Consider the following 23,511-nt stretch of genomic DNA (forward strand, 5'->3'; position numbering starts at 1 on the left):
AACTTTGCTGAGAAGCACCAAACATAGGATGTAGAAAAGTGAATGAAGATTTTGTTCTCTGATGAGAAAAAATTTAACCTGGATGGTCCAGATGGCTTCCAACATTACTGGCACGATAAGAATACCCCACAGGAGACATTTTCTACACAACACAGTTCCATCATGATCTAGGGTACTTTCTCCTTCCATGGAACAATGGAGCTTCAGGTCATACAGGAGCATCAAACAGCAGCTGGCTACATTGGCATGTTGGAGAGAGCATCCTTATTGACTGAAGGCCCTTGCTTGTTTTGAAATGACTGGATCTTTCAGCAGAACAACGCTGTAATCAACAATGCCCACAGGACAAAGGACTTTTTCATGGCGACTAACGTGATTCTTTTGGACCATTCAGTGTGATCGCCCAAACTGAACCCCATTGAAAATGTTTGGGGGTGGATGGCAAGGGAAGTCTATAGAAATGGACATCAATTCCAAACAGTGCATGATCTTCGTGAAGCCATCTTCACCACTTGGAATAACATTCCAGCCAGCCTTCTGCAAACGCTTATATCAACCAATGGGAATATTTAAAGTTATTCACAATAATGGCCGTGCAAATCACTACCGAGACCTCTTGCTGGGCATTTCCTACCCTTTTATACTTTTTTTGGTAAGGTCTTAAACTGTTGACCAGCTAGTATTTAGGCTAATTTCATAGTGTTCACATTTTCCCTATTAAATGCTAAAAAAGGTTTTTATTTTTATTTTCCCTTTTCTTATTTTCATCTTTCGAAGCTCTACTCAAATAAGTGGTTGAGTGTGACAATGTAAAATAGATATTTTTCTTTATGTTTATTGGCCTTAAGATTTTGGACAGAAGAGTATGTAACACGCTGCAACTTGTGCACTTTAACCCCCATCAGTACGAGTTACATGCGTTGCATACAAGTGATTTCTTAGAGTCCTAAAGATAATAAGGTATGAAAAAAATACATTCTTCTCTCTGAACTACATTAATATTATAAATACTAATCAAAATAAAAAGAATTAGAACAGAAATAATTACATTTAAAATGTGAAACTTAATATTTAGGTGTACACTCAACATATGATGTGTACACACTCACAATAAGAGAAAGAAACTCACCAATGTAATATCCTGTATGATTTCTTCTCCAACATCTTCTGGAAAGAACTTTGCACGAAACTTAAACTGGAAAGGATTTTCTTTTTTCACATCTTGACTTAAAACCTTATAAGAAAAAAAATTTTTCAAATACAAGAATAACATCTCAGCTAATAACCCATATTTTATAAGTTCCGATGTTGTAAGTTCAATTTTGAGGAAATATTCAAAAATACTCTAAAATTTGCCTTGTGACTCACATGGCAGATTTTCTCTGGATATCTTCTCTATTTTATTCACCAATGCTCCAGTAACTATGAAATCAAAGGTAAATTACTCAGATAAATCATGATTTTATAGCCTTCAGTTCTTACACAGGTATCAAAACAGAAGACCAGTCTCACTCCTCCTACCACACTCACCTGTCACATCTTTTGATATTTGTTAACAGTTCTCTCGTGTTTAATTACTTATATCCAACAAAGTTACAGTTTGCATCTAGCAAATAACATGTTTTGTTATAAATAGATAGGAAATCAGTTTCACTTGTAGTATAACTGGCTCTCACAGGGATCACAACAACTAGCTGTGATGAATTAGTAACAGGCTCATATCATGGTTAGAAAGCTAGAAAATTGTTATTATTACAGGAAAATCTGTTTATTGCTTTTTATTAGTCTATGTTCTTTGGTGCATTATTTAACTGAATAAAAATTTAAAGCATTACTATAATTAGTATTAAAAAATTAATCAACAATCAATAGTAAGGAAAAAAATAACTTGTTTTCCAAGTTGTTTCTTTATTAAAATAAAAAGGTTAGTTAAGGATAGATTAGGTAAAATAAACCATCAAATCTGTTTCATTACTGGTCTGCACGTAAAGTGATTTCATGTTATAATTAAAAACTATCTTTGTCCCAAAAGTCAAATATTTGCATAATCTCTAAAACTTCCTAAATATATTTCAAACATTTGTTTTCAGCAAGACTTATTTTCTATACTATTCACTATGTGGGGTCTGTCACTTAACCAATCTTGTAACCATCATAAAAATAGGAAATATATACAAATTATGCTTTTTCCATACTAGAAAATTTTAAACATTGCTGTATTCAATATACCATGCAATTCACTAAAGTCTATATTTAAGGCTGTTCTTTTATTATTTACTTTTAAAATGAATAAATTAACTTATAATATTAAAGTTTGAATCTACACTTTGATTCTAAACTTACACATAAATTAATGAAATAGTAAATAAAATTTTAATGCAAGCCAACAAATGTGTTGACATGGCCTTTGACCACCAACCTGTTACAAATGGATTAAGGAAGCAACTTATGAAAAAATATTGTTTCTTTTTTGTTAGCGAGGGAGGTTATAAAATTTACTTCTTAAAAGAAATCAAAAACATGCACAAAATAAAACCTTTTTGTACAACACCCTACTGTAACCAAACTTTGTAAGGAACTTCCTCTTATGACTTTAAAACAGTATGCAAAGTTTCAGCAAAATTGGACTTAAATTATGGAAGAAGTTTTGTGAATAGAATGACATTAGCCTTATTTTATTATACATAAATATTTATTATTTAGAAAATTAGTTTGTAAAGAATAAAGGTTTGCTTCCAAATGAAAATTATGTTTGTTCTATTAACATAATCTTTAGGGACAACAAGGAGCCTGTTAGTCTATCTTAGGTGTCTCTAAGCCAAACTATTATTAAACAATTAAAGCTAGCCTTTCCAATTCATATCTATCAAACTTTCTTTTAAACTCACTCGAAACTTACTGCCTTCACAACATCCAAAGGTAACTCATTTTATAAGTGAACTACTCTACTTGAAAAATAAAATTCTTAGCTGAAGATGGTTTCTATTTTGCCAAAATCTTTGTGCATGTTCCCTAATTCTATACTCCTCTCTTACGTACAAAGAATGTTGAAGTATCTACATTATCATTTCCTTTCTTAGACATTTCAATCAGATCCCCTCTAACTTTATTTCAAGGGAAAAAGAACTTTAAGGATCTTAATCTCTCCTCATATGACAACCTCTTCATCCCAGGAACCATTTTAGTAACCCTCTTCTGAGCCTTTTCAACAATTTAATGTCTTTCCTAAGGTCAGAAGCCCAAGGATAAACACTTCAAATATGACCTAACCAGTGACCTATACAATGAAATTATAACTTCTCTAAACTTGTATTCAATAATTCTGTAGAAACAACCTAAAATCCTAATTGTTTTACCACTAGTAACAGCACACTGCTTGGATGGCTTAAGATACTTATCAACCATTACACCAATAACCTTTTCTTTCATGACGCAACTAAAGTTACTCCCATCCAACTTATACTTAATTTAAATTATGATAATCCGCATGCAATATCTACCATTTATCATAATTAAAACTCATCTGCCATTTATTCACCCAACTCACTAAATGATCCGAGTCATTTTGTAAAGCAGCAGCATCCTCTTCACAGCTATCAACACGCAATACCTTAATATCATTAATTTAAGTAACTGTAGACCAACCCTTCATCTATATCACTGATGTAAAAAAATAGACTAAAGATTCTAAAACTTGGCCCTGAGATACCCCACTTGTGACAATAATCCAGACTAACGTATTCACAATAATCCTGTTTTTCCCCATGAAGCCACTCATCTATCCAATTGGTCAAGTTATCCCCCCTCCACACATATAAAGATGTTTCTTTACAAGCCTTTTGCAATGCACTTTGTCAAATGCTTTCTGAAAATTCAGATACACCAACCCTCATCTACACATGTAGTTACATTTTCAAAACATCTCAAAGGATTTGTAAGCAGAATTTTCCCTTAGTGAAACAATGTTAACTATCTGATAACAAAGCTTGGATTTTTAAACGACTTTGCAAAGTACCTTTTATCAGATTATCCAGATCTTTTCTCACAAATGATGCAACACTAATATAGAATTCCTACATGCAAAAGTGGACTAAATCCCATGGCTTTCTTTTACCATATTCAATGATTTTATGATTTATCTATCCATTTATTAATGACTTTCCAAGATTTTTATATACCTCAACATACATAAGTACCAAAAATTGACTCGTTTAACTAGTTTAGCTGCACCAAGACTGACTTTTCACAGCCATTTTTATAGGAGTTGTGAATCTTAAGACCACAACTTCCAGTGTTTTGTCCATGATGAAGTCTCAGACTCCTTTATTTTATCACGCAATAAGGAATGCAGCTTCCAATTCACTGTTGGTCCATCCATGGAATATGTGATAACATTTTTCATTCCAATGTTTGAAGTGGATTCCAATAATGCAGGCAGCAGATTCTCAGCCCTGCCACAATCAATGAAAGAAGAGGTAAAGAAATGTGATAACAATGCAATCATCAACAGAATACCACTATCTAACACAAATTTCCACTTCCTTCTTATTCAAGCTACTGTTATGAGATTCAAACATTAGTAACTATTCACTTTTTTCAAGCATGTAGCCAAATGTTTATCAAAATATGGACCAAGTCCAAAGCACACTTGTCTTCACCACATATGAATTTCTGAGCTAAGCTGCTGTAAGGAAACATTTGTTCAAATTTCAGAAATGTTATTACATCTATTGTAGCTGATGTTGGGATGTCATACATTTTACAGCCCAAATACCTTTGGCTGTAAGTACATCTGTAGATGAAATGCTTTTAGCTACATTAACATGTGCATGCTTACTTGTACTGGTTCTTCGTTTATCCGGACTTGAGAATGAACTAATGCAAAGAGTGGTGTTCATATGCTTCACGTTTTTATGCTTTTCCCCATCCATGTTCCTAAAGCCAAAAGTCTTTTTACATGTGCTTCAGCATGCCATATGTAATTTGTAAGCACTGGCTCAAGCCACTTTCTATAGAATTCATTCTCTTTCCAATTCTCTTGATAAATTCACTTCCCTGAAATTAAATGAAAATAATTAAAAAAAACTTGATCAAAATGATTATCATACAATATCAGGAGTTCCAGAACTGCAAGTGGTTCCTTCTATGTGTTTAGCCATTTTCATACACTTTGAACAGTGCATGACAAAAAAAAAGTGATAAAATGGTGAACACAGTTATGAAACCAAACTGTCCTAATATAAGCTTATAGCTGACTGGCCAACTTGAGGAAATGCCATACTTCATGGATAGCTACCTCACTTTCACTGAGAAACTAGCTAAATAAAAGTATGATGAATTCTGATTGGCCAAACATGATAGAGAAATACCACATTGCTACATTTAGGTTTCAACTTTGCATGGAGAGATTAGCACTAAACATCATTAATGTTTTTAATGATATTTTATGACACTTTGTTAAAATGCAAAATTTCATGACCTTCCATATCTTAAAATTATCTTTTTCAAATTCTTGGATTTCAGTTTTTCAGGATCCCTGTAACAGGTCTATAATTACTGGTACAACTTCTATTACCTTCCCTGAAGATAGGAGCGACATTAATTTCCATTCTGTTGGTTTTGTCCACAATTTGAGGACTTACAAAATTGTAACAAGTGGCTTACATATCTAGCCCTTAAACTTTTAAAACCCTAAAGTAAATATTATATGGCCCAGGAGACATTACTTAAACTTCCCAATATTATTCTAATAAGCTTATAATTTGTGAAATTGTTTTGTTAAACTTGTATCACCTGTCAATTGTTCAAGATGAGGAATACTGCTTAAGTCCTAAAATAGGGATTACAATATAAAAACAGTTTTCTTTATTTGTTTGTTTTTTCTTTTTTTAAGGAGAGCCATATTGTTCTAGCTACAGTCCACAGATGTATCGATATCCCACCAAAAGACATTAAGAAATAAAATACCAGATTTTAAAAGTATTCATACATTTTTATAACTTAACATAAATTTAATAATGCACCTTTATCTTAAAAAAAATTTAAGAAAATAGATTACTGAAATTTGCAATAGAAAAGGAGTTGGTTATTCATGTTCATCTGTCTTGTAACTTCCATTTTGTAGCTCATACTACACACAAAATGGAAATACAAACAAGCAAAAGACACAGTGTGAACCATATTTTCACATATTCAAATACATACATAAACACAACATCAATAACTTCTCAAAATTTTTTTTTTTTTTATTAACATGAATTTTTAAAAATTAAGTTTTCTTCAGGCAGTGAATAAGATGTCACAAAAGTACTTAGGTTTAAAATTTTGATTTTTACCACTTTTCATTTATGGGTTATTCATCACTAAACAGTCATAAGAGAACAAGCAAAGGATTTATGTTACTCTTATGTTAAATCATTTTGTACTCAATACACAATTTAAAATATGCCCATTACAAAGTACTAATCTTTTAATAACTACACATTTTTCTAGTAATGGTTTGTTTAATGCACCATTTTTACTTCAGTGTTATAATGGTACTTTATTGCCGTTGTAATACATGTTTTTATACAAAAATTTTCAAACAATAATACTGAATTTATATACAGCTAATTTAACCTATAAAGCATAAAATAATATAATGACAAAATATCTGAAAGTGATTTACCAGTGTTTGTACAAGTTACTAAAAGAAACCTTTCAACCAGTGCATCACTTATAAACTACTTTGAAGGTATTTATCTCTGATTTTAATATTAGTGAATAAAATTTAACAAGACTTGATTAAAAATTTCAGTGTAAAACCAGCTATCATAAGTATGATCCAGTGAAGGTTAAACTGTCTATCTGTCTGTCTGAACATTTAAGAAACTTACGAGTGGAAGTAAACAGATGTATGAAACTTCAACCATGATATATCTTATACACACATAACTTAAGATTAATAACAAGTAATTCACAATGTTTTTTTTAAAACTTGTTTTTATCTCTCCCAACTCTTTCCATTATTTTGGAGATAGGAAAACCAAACCTGGCAGGCAGAGTTTGGATGCCCTTATCTACTAACCTATGCAAGTTCCTTACAATTATTTGATAAAAAGGGGATGTGGTGATAAAACATGGGAAGGTCACTCAGGCAATACAGGGTTTGGGATAGATTTATATGGTTAATGACTTCAAATCTAGTATTGGATTTAATCTCCTTACAAGATCTTAAAGATACCATTTATGAAACATGCTTACATCAGCTCTCACAACCTAGCAGGACCATTGGGGTATTGAAAGAAGTAACTGGGGTAATGCAAAAAGATTGGGTATTTTATACTAGTTACCATAATGAGCAGTGCATTGTCTTCTTAGCTGGTACAAACCTGCTTGTGAAGCCAAATAAGAGACAGAAACAAGTTTCCTTGTAAAAGATTTATGAACCAGCTTACTTATCCTTTGGGAAAAAACACACAAACTGTCAAATGAAAGTATTCATAGCTAATAACACAATGAATATGACTGAAACAAATTTACTACATCACAAAGTATACCAATGATTAATTAGTAAATCACAAAGTTAAAATAACTTTTCAAATAACACTTTTCTTATTACTTCACAAAATTGAAGGTTTCCTTACTCCATAATCCAAAATGTATTATGCACTTACCTTCTTGTTGAGTTTCAGCCATGTTTGGAACTCTTTATTATCTGTATACTGAAGGCCAAAAAACCAGATTTCCCTCAATCCTATTGTTTTCACCACCTGTGTGTTTAGGGTAGGAGTCAAAATGAAAACCATACCAGAAACAAAACAATATAATACTAAACACATATGCCAGAGATATGTCAGCAGATAATAGATGATTTACAACAAACAATTACAGATAATCAAATACTGTCTTCTGCTTTGTCCAAAATATGAAGGGTAACAATATATTAACCTCTAAAAGTTACACTTAAAATTCAATATTCAAAATAATCATGAATAATACTTTGAAAAAAACCTCATTGTTTGTTTACATTCCAAGGGTGTAAATTTATTTTAGCTTGATAATTCTGTACTGACAAATTCAAAGTTCTTAATTTAAAACTCATCTGTTAATATACCTCTAGGAATATTTTGTAATGGATCCTATTAACCCAAGGTTTAATGTGTACCTGAAGCAATTCCAAACAAACATTTGAAACTGCCCATTTAGGTATTAGGCCATCTTTATCAGTTTCAAAACTAGCCTCTTTACAAGTGACTTAAATAATTTTCCTTTTCTACAATCCAATAAACCAATAATTCTTGCAACATACATTAAAAACTAAATTACACAGGTGCACTTAGAAAAGTAGTGTGAAAAAGTACTGAAGAAGATTTGTTGTTTAAGTATTTGTTGCTAGAAACAAGTCTGAAATGTGATTATAAACAAGCCTACTTTCCAGCTAAAACTGCTCAAACAAATACAAGGTGCTTAGAAGAATTCTCAGTCAAAAAAGAAAGCATTTTGATGTGCATTGCATAATATGTCACCACTGATTAAATCTTGTTAGCATTAAAAAGTTTACTCTAAGTAGTCATCTTTAATTTAAGAACAATGAAAAAGTAGTGGAGTTATGATCTCCTAGCACAGCCAACTGTGGAATCATGTTCAGGTAACAGAACAGCACCATAAAATAAACATTTCAAATATTACAATTTATTCAGTAACAAGGTATTTTACACATCATACTATAATAGAACTTTTGCTTATATGATACTGAAAAACTTATGCAATGTGCAAACCCCATCTTCCCAAAATTTTTATCCTACATGCATGTAGATTTGCACCAAGGGGTCATGATTTTACTATTTCACCTTTGTTTCCTTTCATGGAGAACTTAAATTTTCTCCAATCTCAGGGTGCAGATATGATGTCATAAATATGTCACAGGAATCTAATGCACTGGTGTCATCTATATAAATATAATAGTATTGTCTGTTTTATGTCCGAGTAAGTACTTCACAGAGTGTGAATGGATCTTCACCAAAATTGGTGTGGAGGTTCATTAGAGAAATACATTTTCAATTTTGCATTTTGTGGTTTTACAAGTACTTTGTAGTAGTTTTTTTTACCACTACTTCACCCCATGTTGATGGATCTTCATCAAATTTGGCATGAAGGTTTGTTGGGCCCACAGTGATAAACACAAACTTAATTTCATATTTCCCAATTTCCTGTTTTCATGGGTGTTTTTTCCAATTATATATAAAGAAACAACTATTTCCTAAGATAACTTTTCATGAATCATAAATTTACATAACTTCCATCCAGGGTACATGTACCCCAGCAAGAAACAATTATGATTTTAGGTTGCTCTCAGAATGCTCTAAACTAAAAAGTTAGTTACTGTGAACTTTCCAAGTGTATTCTGAACAAACTACAGACTTCAGAGTTGCCTATTAAGTAATGCAAAAATAGCTTTAAAACCTTCTATAAAAGTGTAGCTTTACTGATTTTAGGAAATCAGTCTTTAACTTTATCTATCATGGTGGTAGACAATTTACATTTTATCTTTGAGAAAGCCTAGGCTAGTGATCTAAATGCATAATGATAATTCTTTATTTTCAGCCACATAAATATGGCTCCCAGTTCAGAAGAAACTTGTATCAAGTTTATTATAAAGTGATAAAAACTTAATTTAGAGAGTTATGAGATAAAACAATGTTTGAAAAACTTCTGCCACAATTACTGTTCTGATTTTTTGAAAAAGTTTGTGAAAAATTTATTTCTTGATTTTACATGTTATTTTAATCATGAATGCAGTGTGCTAGTAAAGGAGATAATTTGGGACAACAAGATCAGGTAGGCACAGTTAAATCATTTTGTACCTGACTATAAAATGTTTTAGTGACAGGGCAAATGTTAGGTTTTTTTCTTTTTAGATAGGAGGCCTTGTTGTCCTAAGTAACTGATTGAATGCTCAAATAAAAATCTTCAAAAGAACCGTTATTACTAAGATTAAATTTTTTCTTTAATAATAAAAGCTTATTTAGTGAAGTAAAATTTATATTGATTGTCAGTGATCCTAGGCAAAAGTGTTTTTCTGTTAAAAGCAAAAGGTAACAATTTTACAAAATGTAGAAAATAAACCTTGAGACAAGTTTTATAAAATAAAGTGAAACTTACAACATTATAAATTTATTAAAAACATCACAGTGAAATACTTTAATTTTCAAAAGCTACAAATGTATAAAAAAGGTTATTTGCAAAAGATTCAAAAACATTTTAGCCAGCTGTATTTCAATGCAATAAAACAATGCACACCCAATATTTTAAAAATTAAATATTATACTGCCATTTATTTTATTATTGAATAAAACAATTAGAACAAAAACAATTCTATTAAAGTTAACTCTTAGCTTTGATTCCAACAATGGCAGATATATTAAATGTAGCATTTTTCTTTCACAGCATTCAATAAAATGTTTTTAAAAGGTGGAAAGCTCTTCAAACATAGCTACTGTTTTAAAACACATTTTGTCAAACTTGTTAATTTTATTCTTAACCACAGATGCAAGGCATGACTAAAGTGTTCATTGGAACATCTAACATAACAGATGGACTATTGACTTTTGCAATGTGAGTGTAAATTATTTGTTTGTAAAAATTACACAAGAAAAGATTTAAGAATTTGTTTAATTTTCTTAACTTCTGCTCCAAAAAAAAAAATGTATTTTCTTAAAGACTTTGTACAACACATTTTAAGCCATATTTTCTTTAATAACTGAAGAAGCATAATTTTCCCAAATGTTAATAAAATCCATTAAAAGTGGGTTTATGATGAGCTTTAGTGGCAAGTATATCAGTTATTTAAGAAACATCCAACAGTGAGTTTCCCATCTTTTCAAGATTAAACTTCATATTGTATGTTTACCATTTGAAAAATGGATATATTTATGTCTGCTTAATAACCTCAAAAGTATCATCAATATCTCTCCTATAATACACAGGCTTAAAACATTTAGTACAGGATTGAAAGTAAACATTTTCAGTAAAGTACAGAAAAAAAAAGTTAAGGCCAGAAGTAAAGCTAGAGCACAACCACTCCAGTGTATTCATGGATTTTAAATCAAACAAACCATTATTTTATTGCAAAATGCATTTTTTTAAAACATCTTAATATATACCTCAATTTCATTTTCAGCAAACACAAGGTTGAAAGTTAGAAAAAGTATTAATGGTTTTGTCTAAAAGATATTTGTAAATAGTAGCAATCATAATTACCACAATGAATATCAACATTAAACTCCATCTGCTTTAGCCTATTAAAGATATCCTTTACAGAATAATCATTCTTTGAACACTAAAAAACTACCTCAGAACACAAACATTTTACCATTAAGCTGAGAAAACCAATTCTTAGCCAGATGATTAGAACACTACCTCTATATCTTCAATAGTTAAAATGTAAAGAAACTGACAAGGAATGGTCTACAACTCAAGAGTATCAAAAACAAATCATTAGCTGATACAGGTACTTGTACATGAATCTTAAAATATCAACAACAACATTTCTCAAATGTTTTTTTCACCTGGTCAAACAGTTGCTTGCCTGTTGTACTGGGCTGAACAGCAAACTCCAACTCAGCATCCATAGTAGTGACTCTGACATTTACCTAGTTAAAAGAAAAATAAATTTTGATTTGATTAACAACAATGTATTAAGGTTTTTAATCTCACACAGGTAAAGCAGTGTACAGTGCCATTCAACACCTCAGTTTCTGTATAAAACTTTAGTAAAATTGCCATAGATAGCCATATGTAATACAAGTTGTCTGAGAGCTTAATCTTTTGGCTGCTTAGATTATATAAAGGTGTTCAGAAAGTCACTGTGCAGTTTTGTAATCATATGTCTATTCAGTCTATTTCAAGCCAGTTTAAAAACAAAATAAGAAGGATCCAAGCCTGTATTAATGCCAACAGGGGTAACTTTCAACATTATTTATAACTGTCATTCATATTTACCTCCTGTATTCTATATTGAAACATGTTTGTTAATAAATATATAAAAGTGCACAGTGACTTTCCAAGCACCCTGTATAAACTCCAAATCTACAAATATTTTGCCTCATTGTTTTGCACACTGATAGTCCATCACTGTTGAAATCCTAAGCAGAACTGTGCAATTCAATCTTAAATGTTAACTTTAACAGTGGTAAGACTGAACACATTAAAAGTGCAAATTATTATTAAAATGTCCCTTGTTGCACTTATTTATTATGACAACTTTCCAATGAGACTCATCCAAAAATATTCTAGCCATGTATCTAATCTGTTCCATATTTGTATATACTTTTGAATAAAAATGCTTAAGTGTTTGCAATAATTTTAGAAAATCAATATTGTAAAATGTTTTATCCCAGATCATATATCTTTCACAATTTTGAATGCACCTATGCATTTTCATTTAAAGCAATTACATATCTATCCATACAAGTAACCTTCAATTAGACCAAAGTTACACGAGCAAAAATAACATTCAACCCAAAAATATTTTTTTTAAGTTAATTAATGCAAGAACTGCATGAATGCATAATCCTAGTGAAGAACTATATGGAAGAGTTTGGTTTTATAAAATTTACATACGAGACCATACACACTGCTAATATTCTAAGAGATGAAACAAAATGCAAAAGTTACTTTTCCATAAAATATAAATTTGATAGTCCCTCCACAATTTTAATTAACTAGCTGGTTTAGGATTGTAACTATTAGCAATTTATAATTTAAATAAGCTAACAATATAGCTCAGCATTAAATTAAAAATAGCTCAAAATTAATTAATCCTGTATATAAAAAAAGTAAAGTTTCATTTTATCCATTTATTATATTTATTATGAAGATTACTTTGCACTATTCCATAAGTACACAAATTTATTATTCACTTATCTCATACACTGGCCAAACCTTGCAAGATAGATTTAGGCTGAAAATAATTGCAAGAGTACCTCTAACAGTTTTACTGCTAAACATTTATTTTAATACCTACATTGTTTCAGTAGTTTTTTTTTTTTTTATGCATGCAACATATCTGTAGAATGCATTATGCAAAAGTCCCACCTGTTCTTTAAATTTGTAGAAATTTCTTCCAAACAACTTTATGAAACATGGTTTATGAAAATACTAGTGCATCTTCAAACACTGTTAAACGTTTCAGAATCTTATACAATTGATATAAAAACTAGCTGATAGATATTGTTTCACCAACTAAAGTCAGTACACTACAAGCCCCAGAAGATAGCAATTAACATTTATTAAACTGAAAGTTGCAGAATCTGACAGGAACATATATAGATTTCTAACACTATGAACCATTGATTTTCATAAAAGAAACTTCAGGCATTAGTTTTTTTGTTTTTTTTGTTTTTAAACAAGGACATTAAATATATTTCTTTCACTGTGAAAAGTAAACTTGTAAACTGCATTAGACCAAACAAGAACAGAGCTAGCTAGCATTCTCCCCATCAAGTGAAGTATGTATGTATCAACATAAGTAATTTGATAAAATGTTAAGTTCCACACCAGACAGAAGAATGTTTGAGAATTTGTAAAATTGTTGTACATTAATTATTTGTAATACTCATTATAATTTTGTTTTGTATATTAAAATTTGTGTTGAGAAATAAAAAAAAAGTATTAATCTTACTGGCAAATATTAAATTTGATACATATCAAAATTCAAGTAACTTCTAAATTAGAACTGCACCTGCTTGAAATTGTAATAAATGTATATAAAACATAACAAATTGGAGACTTTTCCAAGATAAATTACAATACGTAACATACCCAAAGCAACTGATAAGTGAATATACTAATCATTCAAAGTTTGTTTCACAACACTAAATACTTTTTTTTTTAATACCAGTTCATTAAAAGATAGTTAAAATGACTTGAGCCACAAAGATATCAAAATTAAACAAGTTGAACAATCTCCAATTTTTTTTATATTTTTATTTACAGAAGGATCATTAAATAAACTACACAACTGATCAAAAGTCATTACTTTTTTTAAAATTACAGTTTATTAGTTGTCTGCAAAATTAACAAGTTAATTCTTTTCTCATTAAATTTAAATCTAACGATTGGAGTATAAACAATACAAGTATCTAACTAATTCAGTAATTTTTAAGAAATTTCCTACAAGGTTTGAGACAGTATATAGACATAGGTCAGCTATAAATGTACACCAATTGAAGACATTTTAAAACACTAGAATAAAAAGGTTATTAGACTCACAATAAAGGACACTAAAATAGTTATAAAATTTAGATAAAATTGCAAGAATTATTTTAAAAACAAATCAGTAAAGAAACAACATATTCTAACAATTAAGATTAGAATGGCAATATATACATAGCATACTCTTGTGGCCTAAACACGAATATGATATGTATACATTACACATTATAATCTTAGTTGCTTTTATAATTTACTGATAATTTAGAGAAAATAGTACCATGTTCAAAATATTTTACAAACAAAACTAAATCATTGTTTAATATGTATAATGCAATTAATACTAATGTTAGATAAGTATGTTTCAAAACTAATAATGCATTTGCAAGTAGAGTTTTTTGCATGTCCATACTCACTGCCTTTGGCATCTTGACAGGTTAGCTGATCCTTTAAACTGGCAGTGGGTGCGAGTACCTGAAAAACATACATCCAAATTTTTTGTATATACACTATTATAAAATGGATGTCTGCAATTTAAAAAAAAATCAATACTTAACAAGAAAAATACTAATAAGAACCACTAATGTTACACATTTTATTCTAGCTTTCATTACAGCAAGTTATGCCTGTAGACAAGGCATAATACATAATTTCTCAGAATTCAAAAACTGATATTACTTTCTGAAACATTATATACATGAAAGACAGTTCAGCTCAGAGATGAGATCAGATGAGTGTAGAAACATTTCAAAATCCAAAGAAGGCTATCTAGTAATTTATGTACATATTGCAGAAGTACTTTATTTCTCTAACACATTTTTAAAATACAGTTTACTAAACAAAGGTATATAACAATCCCAAGGATGGTGGGTTAGAGGGTAACTACAGTGAAACTTGTATCTTAGCACGTTCATAAAGTCCAGACTTTGAATAAGCTTTGCATTAAAAATTCATGCTGTGATTTTTATAGATTAAAAAAACAAAACAGATACAAGCCATCTAATTTTGATACCAAATATATAATAAAAGTTTTTAGTAGTAATACAGTGATACAGTTCCAAATCTGTTTGAAAACAAGTGTATTTCTGTGAATAAAGGCATTAATATACTTAAAAGTAGAACAACTACATGGTCTTTGGCATTCAGTGCAATTTTCTTTTCTTTATGGAGGAACTAACATGCTGCTAATGGTACAATTATACACTCATAATCAACAACACATCTGCATAGGTGGAAACTGATTTTTAAGAATTGGTAAAGTTATAATATACATAAATACATTGAGAATGGAACCAGTGATATGTTGTCAATGGTAAAGTTTCAATGTTTTGTTAATATGTAGAATATTGACATGAATGAATACCACTGTTAGTAGTATCTATCAATAGTATAAAAACAAATGGAAGTTGTGATAAGTTATTGCACATTAGTACAGCTATAAAGCTCTTTAAAAGTCAGTATGATTGAAAAATATATATGGAATATAATTCATTTAACAATTTATACAACCTAGTTAATCTGATGATTTGTGAAATGCAAAATTTGATTCCATCAAAATTTATAGAATTCTTTTATCTGAACTTCTAATGCAAAATCTTAAAATATTTTGTCAGTTTAATATTGAATGGTTGTAACAACCAGGTAAACACAGTACTCTATTTAAAAGTGTGTGCAATAAATGAATTTAGTTACTAAACGGATGATGATGAAGCTAAGGCTGATTCATTCAAGTAAAATGTATGTGCAAGCCTGATTAGTCACTACAAGGATTTGAATTAAGCAAGAAACCCCATTCAGGAAAGAAAAGAAAAAGTTCAATGTTCAACCAGAAAATCCACTTAACAGTAAAAAACTTTAAATTACAGCTTATTCTGTTAGTTGCATTTCAACAGCAGACCTATCCTAGATAGTTAGGAGTCCCCACCCACCTACAGTTATGGATGCTCAAAATTGTAATGCATGACATGACACCAGTATTTGCTGAGTATTAGTCATGTGTATGTGTGTGGGTGGGTATCACAAGCCACTAAAGTATGCAACTGTATTGTAAATTATCAAAGCTCTCCCACAGTGGTACAGGTTCCACAACAATGATAAATTTGAAGAATTTATGATAACTGCTAGAAATTACATATTAATACAACCTCAATTCCTATACACTGAACATACAGTATCTGTTAAAATCCAAAAAGATATTATAGTTAGGTATGTAAAAACAGAGCTTAGAACATGTTGAAAGCTTTTCAAAATTACATTTATTACACTAGTAATAAGTTTCTGAAATACACAGAAAGTTCTCTCTTGTTCTACATTTAATGCCAATTATAAACATGATGTTAAGATTCTTAATTAGAAGTTCATTCACTACATCCTTCTCTAGACACATCCAACGATTTTAATAATTGTTAAACTTCTGGTAAATACATTTCATCCACAACAAAATAGTAGGTTAGCTGAAACAGGTTATTGTATTTACCTAGAAAACAATACAACTTATTACACAAATTACCTATTCAATTAAATTCAACTAAACATTTATGAGCCAACATTTACAACTGATACTTTTAGAAGTTTATAGAGCATATTAAACTATTTGTTTTTCCACTGTTTATACAGGTGTTCTTAATGAGCTTCTTCCATCTTTCTTTCAGCTTTTAACTGTTACTGTTAGTCCTTTCCAGGCAGATCAAAGGCAATGCCATCACATGTCAACTTCTATTCAAAATGTTATTGAACTACTATTTTATGAATTTCTCCCCTTACATTTAGTACTGAATTCTAGATTATAATTAAAGTTTTCTTATTATACATTTAATTTATTAATCTAAAAGTAAATACCAAACAAACACAAAAATCAATTTGAGTATCAAAAGGCATGTTAGATGCACCACTGGTTAAAATTAAGTTTGTGATTTCAAAATACAAAGTATGTAGTTTTATATGAATTATGAACTCAAACTACCAATACTGATAATCTAGAATATAAAATAAGCCTTTTATATTTTCTATTTGCTGAGCTATCACTATATTTAGTGAATCAAACAATGACACCCGCCTCCCGTGACCCCTTTACATTTTTGGAAATAGTCCTCTTTATACACTTCTGTACAAGATGTGAATAACCAACTGCTAGCTCAGTTTCCTCAGTGATTTTCTCACCCATTTTCAAATGTAACAGCATCCTCTTTTTTGAGACAAACCTTTGTGCTGGTAAGTTAAGCTTTTACACTTTTTTTTTTTTAAGATACAAATGCAGCTTAGTTATTAAACAAGATAAATTATAAATGTAATTCTATGGTATCCATGTGCTAATTTATGATTTTTTGGTTATTCAACTCTACATATAAAACCTAAGATTATTTTGTTTCACATCCTCCATATGCAAAATTTCTTGAGGCTAAGCAAGCTACAACAAGCAGTAACCAAGGGCAAAGGTTGTAACTAGAAGATAAAAGTGTTTATTTCTTTATTACTGTTTTAAGAAAAATAGTTTAAGAACTTGTTTGTGAATAGTAATCTATATAACTATATAATTTATAATAATTGAAATGTAACTACTTTACAGAATACTAGTTAATTAAAACACAGTTTCCTGACATAGGTCAGTTTTATATCATTGGATACAGTAACATGAGTGCACATGTGCCACATGTCATTGTAGCTTCTGTATAGTTTGCCAGGCACAGATGAAAGATCACTACAATAAAAATTTCTACAATTTTTCAGATTTAAAGTATTTAGTCTAAACATTTGCATTTTTAGTTTAATCTGTAATTGTTCTAGTATGATAAAAGTATAGCTTGTATCCATTTCCTAGTTTTCTATGGTGGTTACAAGATCAATCAAAATGATTGAACTTGTATAGACTGATTAGTAAAAACAGAAAAAAATGTTCTTAAGCAACATGAGAAAACTATGTAAACATGGATTTCCCATGTGAAATTTGAAATTTCTGATGTATGAAAGTAGTTTTAATCTTAACATGAAAGTTACTTTGTATGTTGGACAGGCAACATGCAAAAATAAAAATGGCATGAGAAAGACATTGTTTAAGAAACCTTACGACAATAAAAAATATTTTGCATATGAAAGAATTTTAATGTCTACTGATAATTTACCAAATTTCATAAACATATTCTTACTAAAAGTAATAGCATGATAATTATAACAAGCACAAAATGGTTATGGGGTCAGTCCCAGGGACCAAACCTGGGCTAAAAGAGTTAAGGGAAAAAGATGTGCCACACCTTTATATTCTCATTACTTCAAGAGAAAATATACATCTTAACCCTCACCATTTAAAACCAAGTTGTTGGCATTTCCAAAATTTCTTTATCCCTCTTTTTCTTAATGAGAAACCTAATTTCTATGATTATCTTAGAAATGTAAAAACTATTTATATAACATTACTACAGTATAGACGAAGTTGTATTACATCGTTTCAAAGGCTTATGCATTAAAATGTGCATTAGTCTGAAAAACTATTGTTCTTTAATGCATAAAAGTTAAAATGTTTTGAAGCAAGATATTTATTAATTAGACATTTTACTGATCTTACCAGTAATTAAAAACTAGCAAAACAGTTTTAGTAACAGCACCTATAACAAGATTTTTATATTAAAAAGTTAGAAAATATTTGCTTCATCTTGTAATTATTATAAATGCAATTAGTCATTAGTAGTTTTGTTTTTTGTTTTTTTACTTAGATATTTGAAAGTATGCATCTGATAAAATACTGTAAATGTTAGAAGAGTTTTATATAGCTGCTTGAAGAAAAATAGGATTACACAAACACACAAAAGACAGCATTATTGTTTGAAAATATGTACAAGCTACTATGAATTTACTACTTTTGTGATATTACATACTTCACAAGCATCAAGAAGACAAAATAATGTAAGGAAGTTAACATTACCCCATGATGGAAATATTGTAATACAGATGAAACTGAAAGACTGCTTAAATATTTTGTACAAGCAACTTAACGAGCATCTTTCATTATGAAGACAAACTTACTTTTTACAACATAAATAAGCTTAAACTAAAAACATTACCATGTTAAAAAGTGCACAACAGTTTATTAAAACTGCACAAAACCTACTGTGCAACTATGCATGTTTCAACAGCTTAGAATTTGCCATAACTGGGATCACAACTTTTGTTACTCATTTGTGAAACTGAAAGTTGTTTAGCACCCTTAACTATACACTACTATTTGATTGTTTTCTTGGAATAAATAATTTGCAAACGTGGATGTAATTTTGAAACTAAAACCACTTCCTTATTTCTTTATTAAAATTAACCTGTTAAAAAAGGGTTTGCAGGAAAAACATCATATAAAATAAAAAAACCAAGTCACATTGGTGTGAATTAACTATGGTAAAAAGAACCATAGCTTTCCAATTAGTAGAATATACATGCATGTCACATTCCTGTATTACGGAAACAGGAAGTCTCATTAACATGTCTAAATGGCTTCCACAGGAAGAAAAGTAAATGGAAGATTTGTTAGACTATGTTAGCCATATTGGGTACACAGTATAAAGTAGTGTTTAGCAAGCTTAATTCTTTAACCCTTCATGAAGAATATAAAAGCTATTTGTATTATAAAATTCATAGAGGGAAAAATCAAACCTGATTTTGTCTGAGCTTAATGTTACTACAACAATTATTTTCTTTCCTGAACTTTACCAGGAACTATAAACTCCAACACCACTGCATTAGTACTTTGACCATTCATCATCAGCATAATGTAACACCATCAACACTACCCTTAAAAACACAGGAGGGTTTGTGATGCCAGGCATATTTTTACCTATTTACTTATATATAAAGCCAATATGTTATTACTTTTATCAGCATTTTACCCATAGAATACAAAATCAGCACATTTTAAAGAATAGAAGGATCTAGTTAAATAACAAATTACTTGTACTTGCATAATTCTAGGAAAACATTTTTTACTCAAAAGAAAAACGTCAATTGTAATTTAAGATTTTATTAAAAAATTCAGAAAACTAATTAGACATTAAATGATGTGTGCATGCTTTAAGCTTCACATAACATTAAGTCAAGATAGTTTAGTCATATAACACTACAAATCTGAATATTAAACTATTTTCCAAGATTCTGGTCTTGTATTTTAATTCATGTTAGCATGAAAGCCAATCATTCACAATGTAGATTTGAAATTGTTCCTTAAAAGATGTGCTTTCTTTTCAAGAACATAAGCATTCATCCAAATTGCACTTTAACAACATCAAATCCATAATTATCAACATAACTCCACTAACATAAAATAGCATATGTATAGCAAGGGACCATGTGGCCCTTCAATGTTGTCAGTAAATACTTACACACACTTAAATAAAACTTTAATTCACCCTTTAAATGATTTTATCAACTTCCATGTTAAGCTCTTAACCTGTCAGCCTCCTTTGCTAGTAAAGACAATTCACTGCACACAACCATTCTAATAAATGGGGCCTGCCTTTTCCATAGCTTAATATCTGTTTTTTCTCAACCTATTGTCTTTAAAATATACAAGTTTCTTATTCTACTGATCTCCTAGATGATGTTGGAAAGTTAATATCTCCCTATAAAACTTATTTTGCCACAAAGAAAAAAAAAAGGGGGGGATCTTAACCTATTCCCAGACATTCTAGTAGCCCTCTTCTGAACCTTTTCCAACAAATTAATACACTTCAAATAAAGAAAACCAAAAGTATATGTAGTATTGTAAGCAAGATTTAGCTAGTGTTTTATAATCACTGCCTAAAAATAAGGCTTACTTTTTAGCTGTAACCATTAAGTACTAACAAAAACACATCTGATGTAAGAAAGAAAAAGCAGTTTATTAAATTAACTTAATCAATTGAACCTACTCAGGAATAGGAATTTACTATATATCTACAAACTGTAGCAAGCTTGCAGTAAAGTATAAAACTATTGTACAAAAAAAAGTCTAACAAAGTTACAAAAGTATTTCTACAAGATGTGTAAACTGATAATGTCAGCCTGACTACAACAGAATGCAAGGTAGAATTCACAAAAAATATTTGCCCCTCATATTTTGGATACTGTACATATACATAGTCAATAAATCAGCAATGTAAGGTAAAATGAACAGCTGATTATTTTAGCAAATAGATGTTACTTCTACTGAATCTGTATCCTCCAAAATAACCACAAAACAGTTATCTATACACCTTAAACGTTACATCTTGAGGTTTTTTTAGATTATCAGTAGATACCATGAAGCTTTCATATAGAATCATGTTTTAACTTAGTGATTTGCTTATTCACTTCCTTTTTGAATGTTGACCATACAGCATGCAACGCAACTTTGGTTTTGATGTTAAAAACACTCATGGATCAGAAAGTTGGGAAATTTCTCAAGCAAAATATATAATCTATTAACCCTCAGACAACTGTCACAATAAAACTGTTTTCTCATATTTTCACTTTTATATCTCTGTATGGATTTAATCAATTTGAGTTTATAAACAACCATAAAATTACAAATTATATATAAATCACAGTTTCATTCCAGAATGGCTACAACTTATACCATAAAACCACAAATGTTTACTTTAAACAGCTTAAATCTCATAATATACATTTATTTTTATTTATTTTACTGAACTTTCAATCATGTGCAACTAGCATTACAGAAGTTACAACGGCAGTGCATATGCACTCATGTTACAGTATCCAAAGTGCAACTATCTCTGCTATGTCCTAGAGGACCATTATTTTCCATAGCAAAACAGTCACATTTCCATTGTAATCCATTACATAACTATGTTATTTTCATTAGTATTTTAAGGTTTGATTCTACAAGAAAAGAATGTTTTTTTCTCCACATAAATCATGTTTGTGACATTGAGTTTTTGATTGGTTATAAAAATATCTTAAAGCAAAGCAGGTGTATGCAAGCATTTCTAACAACTGACAAGGCGGAAAGTCCACCTTGGTTGAATTACTAAATATTTCAGAAAACATAAGAGATAGGATTCAATATTAGTAATTTGAGTTTATATTTTATAAAAACCTATACTTTATACTTCAACAAACATTTACTTTGAGCCAAAGCTGCATTCAACATACCAAATGACACAAAAATTGATTTTAAGAAATTGTTTTATTTAATTTCAAATAAAGAAATGTATAATGCAAAAACTCAAATTTAAAATATGATACCAAACTTAGTTATTGTTCAGAAAATATTCTGAATGCAAGTCTAAAAATATGATGGCATGCCTTCTAATCTTTACCCATAACAAAACTGTTACATGGCACTCCGTAAAAGATCATGGCTTGTACACTTTGAGCCCAAACTCTTTACAGAGTTAATATATCAGTTGAACACAAGAACACTGAAAATGATTATCCAAAGTTAACTCACTCCTTTCAAGTGCAGTTAACTATCATAATGTCTCTTCTACCTGACTTTGTAGCTAACATTTATTAATGTTGAATACTAATTTGCACCATAACTATGGAGGAATAAAAGTTAAACCAAACAAGAAAGTGATGTCAATCAAAGATTGCCTTATAGAGAGAAGAATTTTGGGAAGAGCAAAAATAATATAACTGCATATAACAAGTAAAAATCATCTTCTCCCCATAAAAAGATTTTAGGAAAACTACAAAAACTAAAACACCAAAGACAGAAGCACTATTTCTAAATGCATACATTCTAATAACATCACATGTATCAAGGACTAATTCAGTGACTTAATCCACCATTATACCAAGATTATTTTCTTTGGTTATGCTATTGAATTAGTTCCTATTCACATTTAACATATTATGCCTTGCATAATAAAAATATCATTTAAAAGATATTTCAACTAAACAACTGATAAAAAGTTATTCTGTAACAACTAAACATCCTCAATACAACTAGAGATATATAAAACTTTAATATCAACACCAACTTTCACTGATAATGTTCCTGTAAGTATCATTATTGTAAGAAAAAAAGGTCCAACCACTAACCTATGGTACCAATAGTCCAGTTTGATTAAATGTCATCAAGAACTATTTTCTCTTCCCCAACCATCTTATAATCTAAGACAGTTTATCCAAAAAAATGAGTCTTTCTTAACTAATCTTTCCTGTGGAACCTTATCAAAACATTTTTGAAAAACTAAGTATATCAAATCTGCATTCTTTCCATCCACACATTTAACACAAAATTCTGGTAAAAACAAGTTAGTAGTGCAAGTTTTTTCTATAAATGTACATCTGTTTTCAAAATTTATGAAACTGTACAAGACATTTGCACATAGCAAAAGATGTGCAATTAGTGCA

At 29.9% G+C, this 23,511-nt stretch overlaps 1 protein-coding gene across 1 annotated transcript in view; it reads right to left on the reverse strand.

Annotated features, from left to right (window-relative positions):
• The window catches only part of LOC143237681 (moesin/ezrin/radixin homolog 1-like), a 51,296-nt gene that overhangs the window by 25,218 nt on the left and 2,567 nt on the right, over positions 1–23,511 (reverse strand). Inside the window, exons 2-5 of the mRNA XM_076477193.1 lie at positions 14,610–14,667; positions 11,550–11,633; positions 7,656–7,751; positions 1,130–1,234 (exon numbers count right to left, since the gene is read on the reverse strand). Coding sequence (XP_076333308.1) covers positions 1,130–1,234; positions 7,656–7,751; positions 11,550–11,633; positions 14,610–14,621 — 297 coding nt within the window. The 5' untranslated portion in view covers positions 14,622–14,667. The remainder of the gene's footprint in view (positions 1–1,129; positions 1,235–7,655; positions 7,752–11,549; positions 11,634–14,609; positions 14,668–23,511) is intronic.

Source organism: Tachypleus tridentatus, chromosome 13 (genome assembly GCF_004210375.1).
Source record: "Tachypleus tridentatus isolate NWPU-2018 chromosome 13, ASM421037v1, whole genome shotgun sequence".
Lineage (NCBI taxonomy): Eukaryota > Metazoa > Arthropoda > Merostomata > Xiphosura > Limulidae > Tachypleus > Tachypleus tridentatus.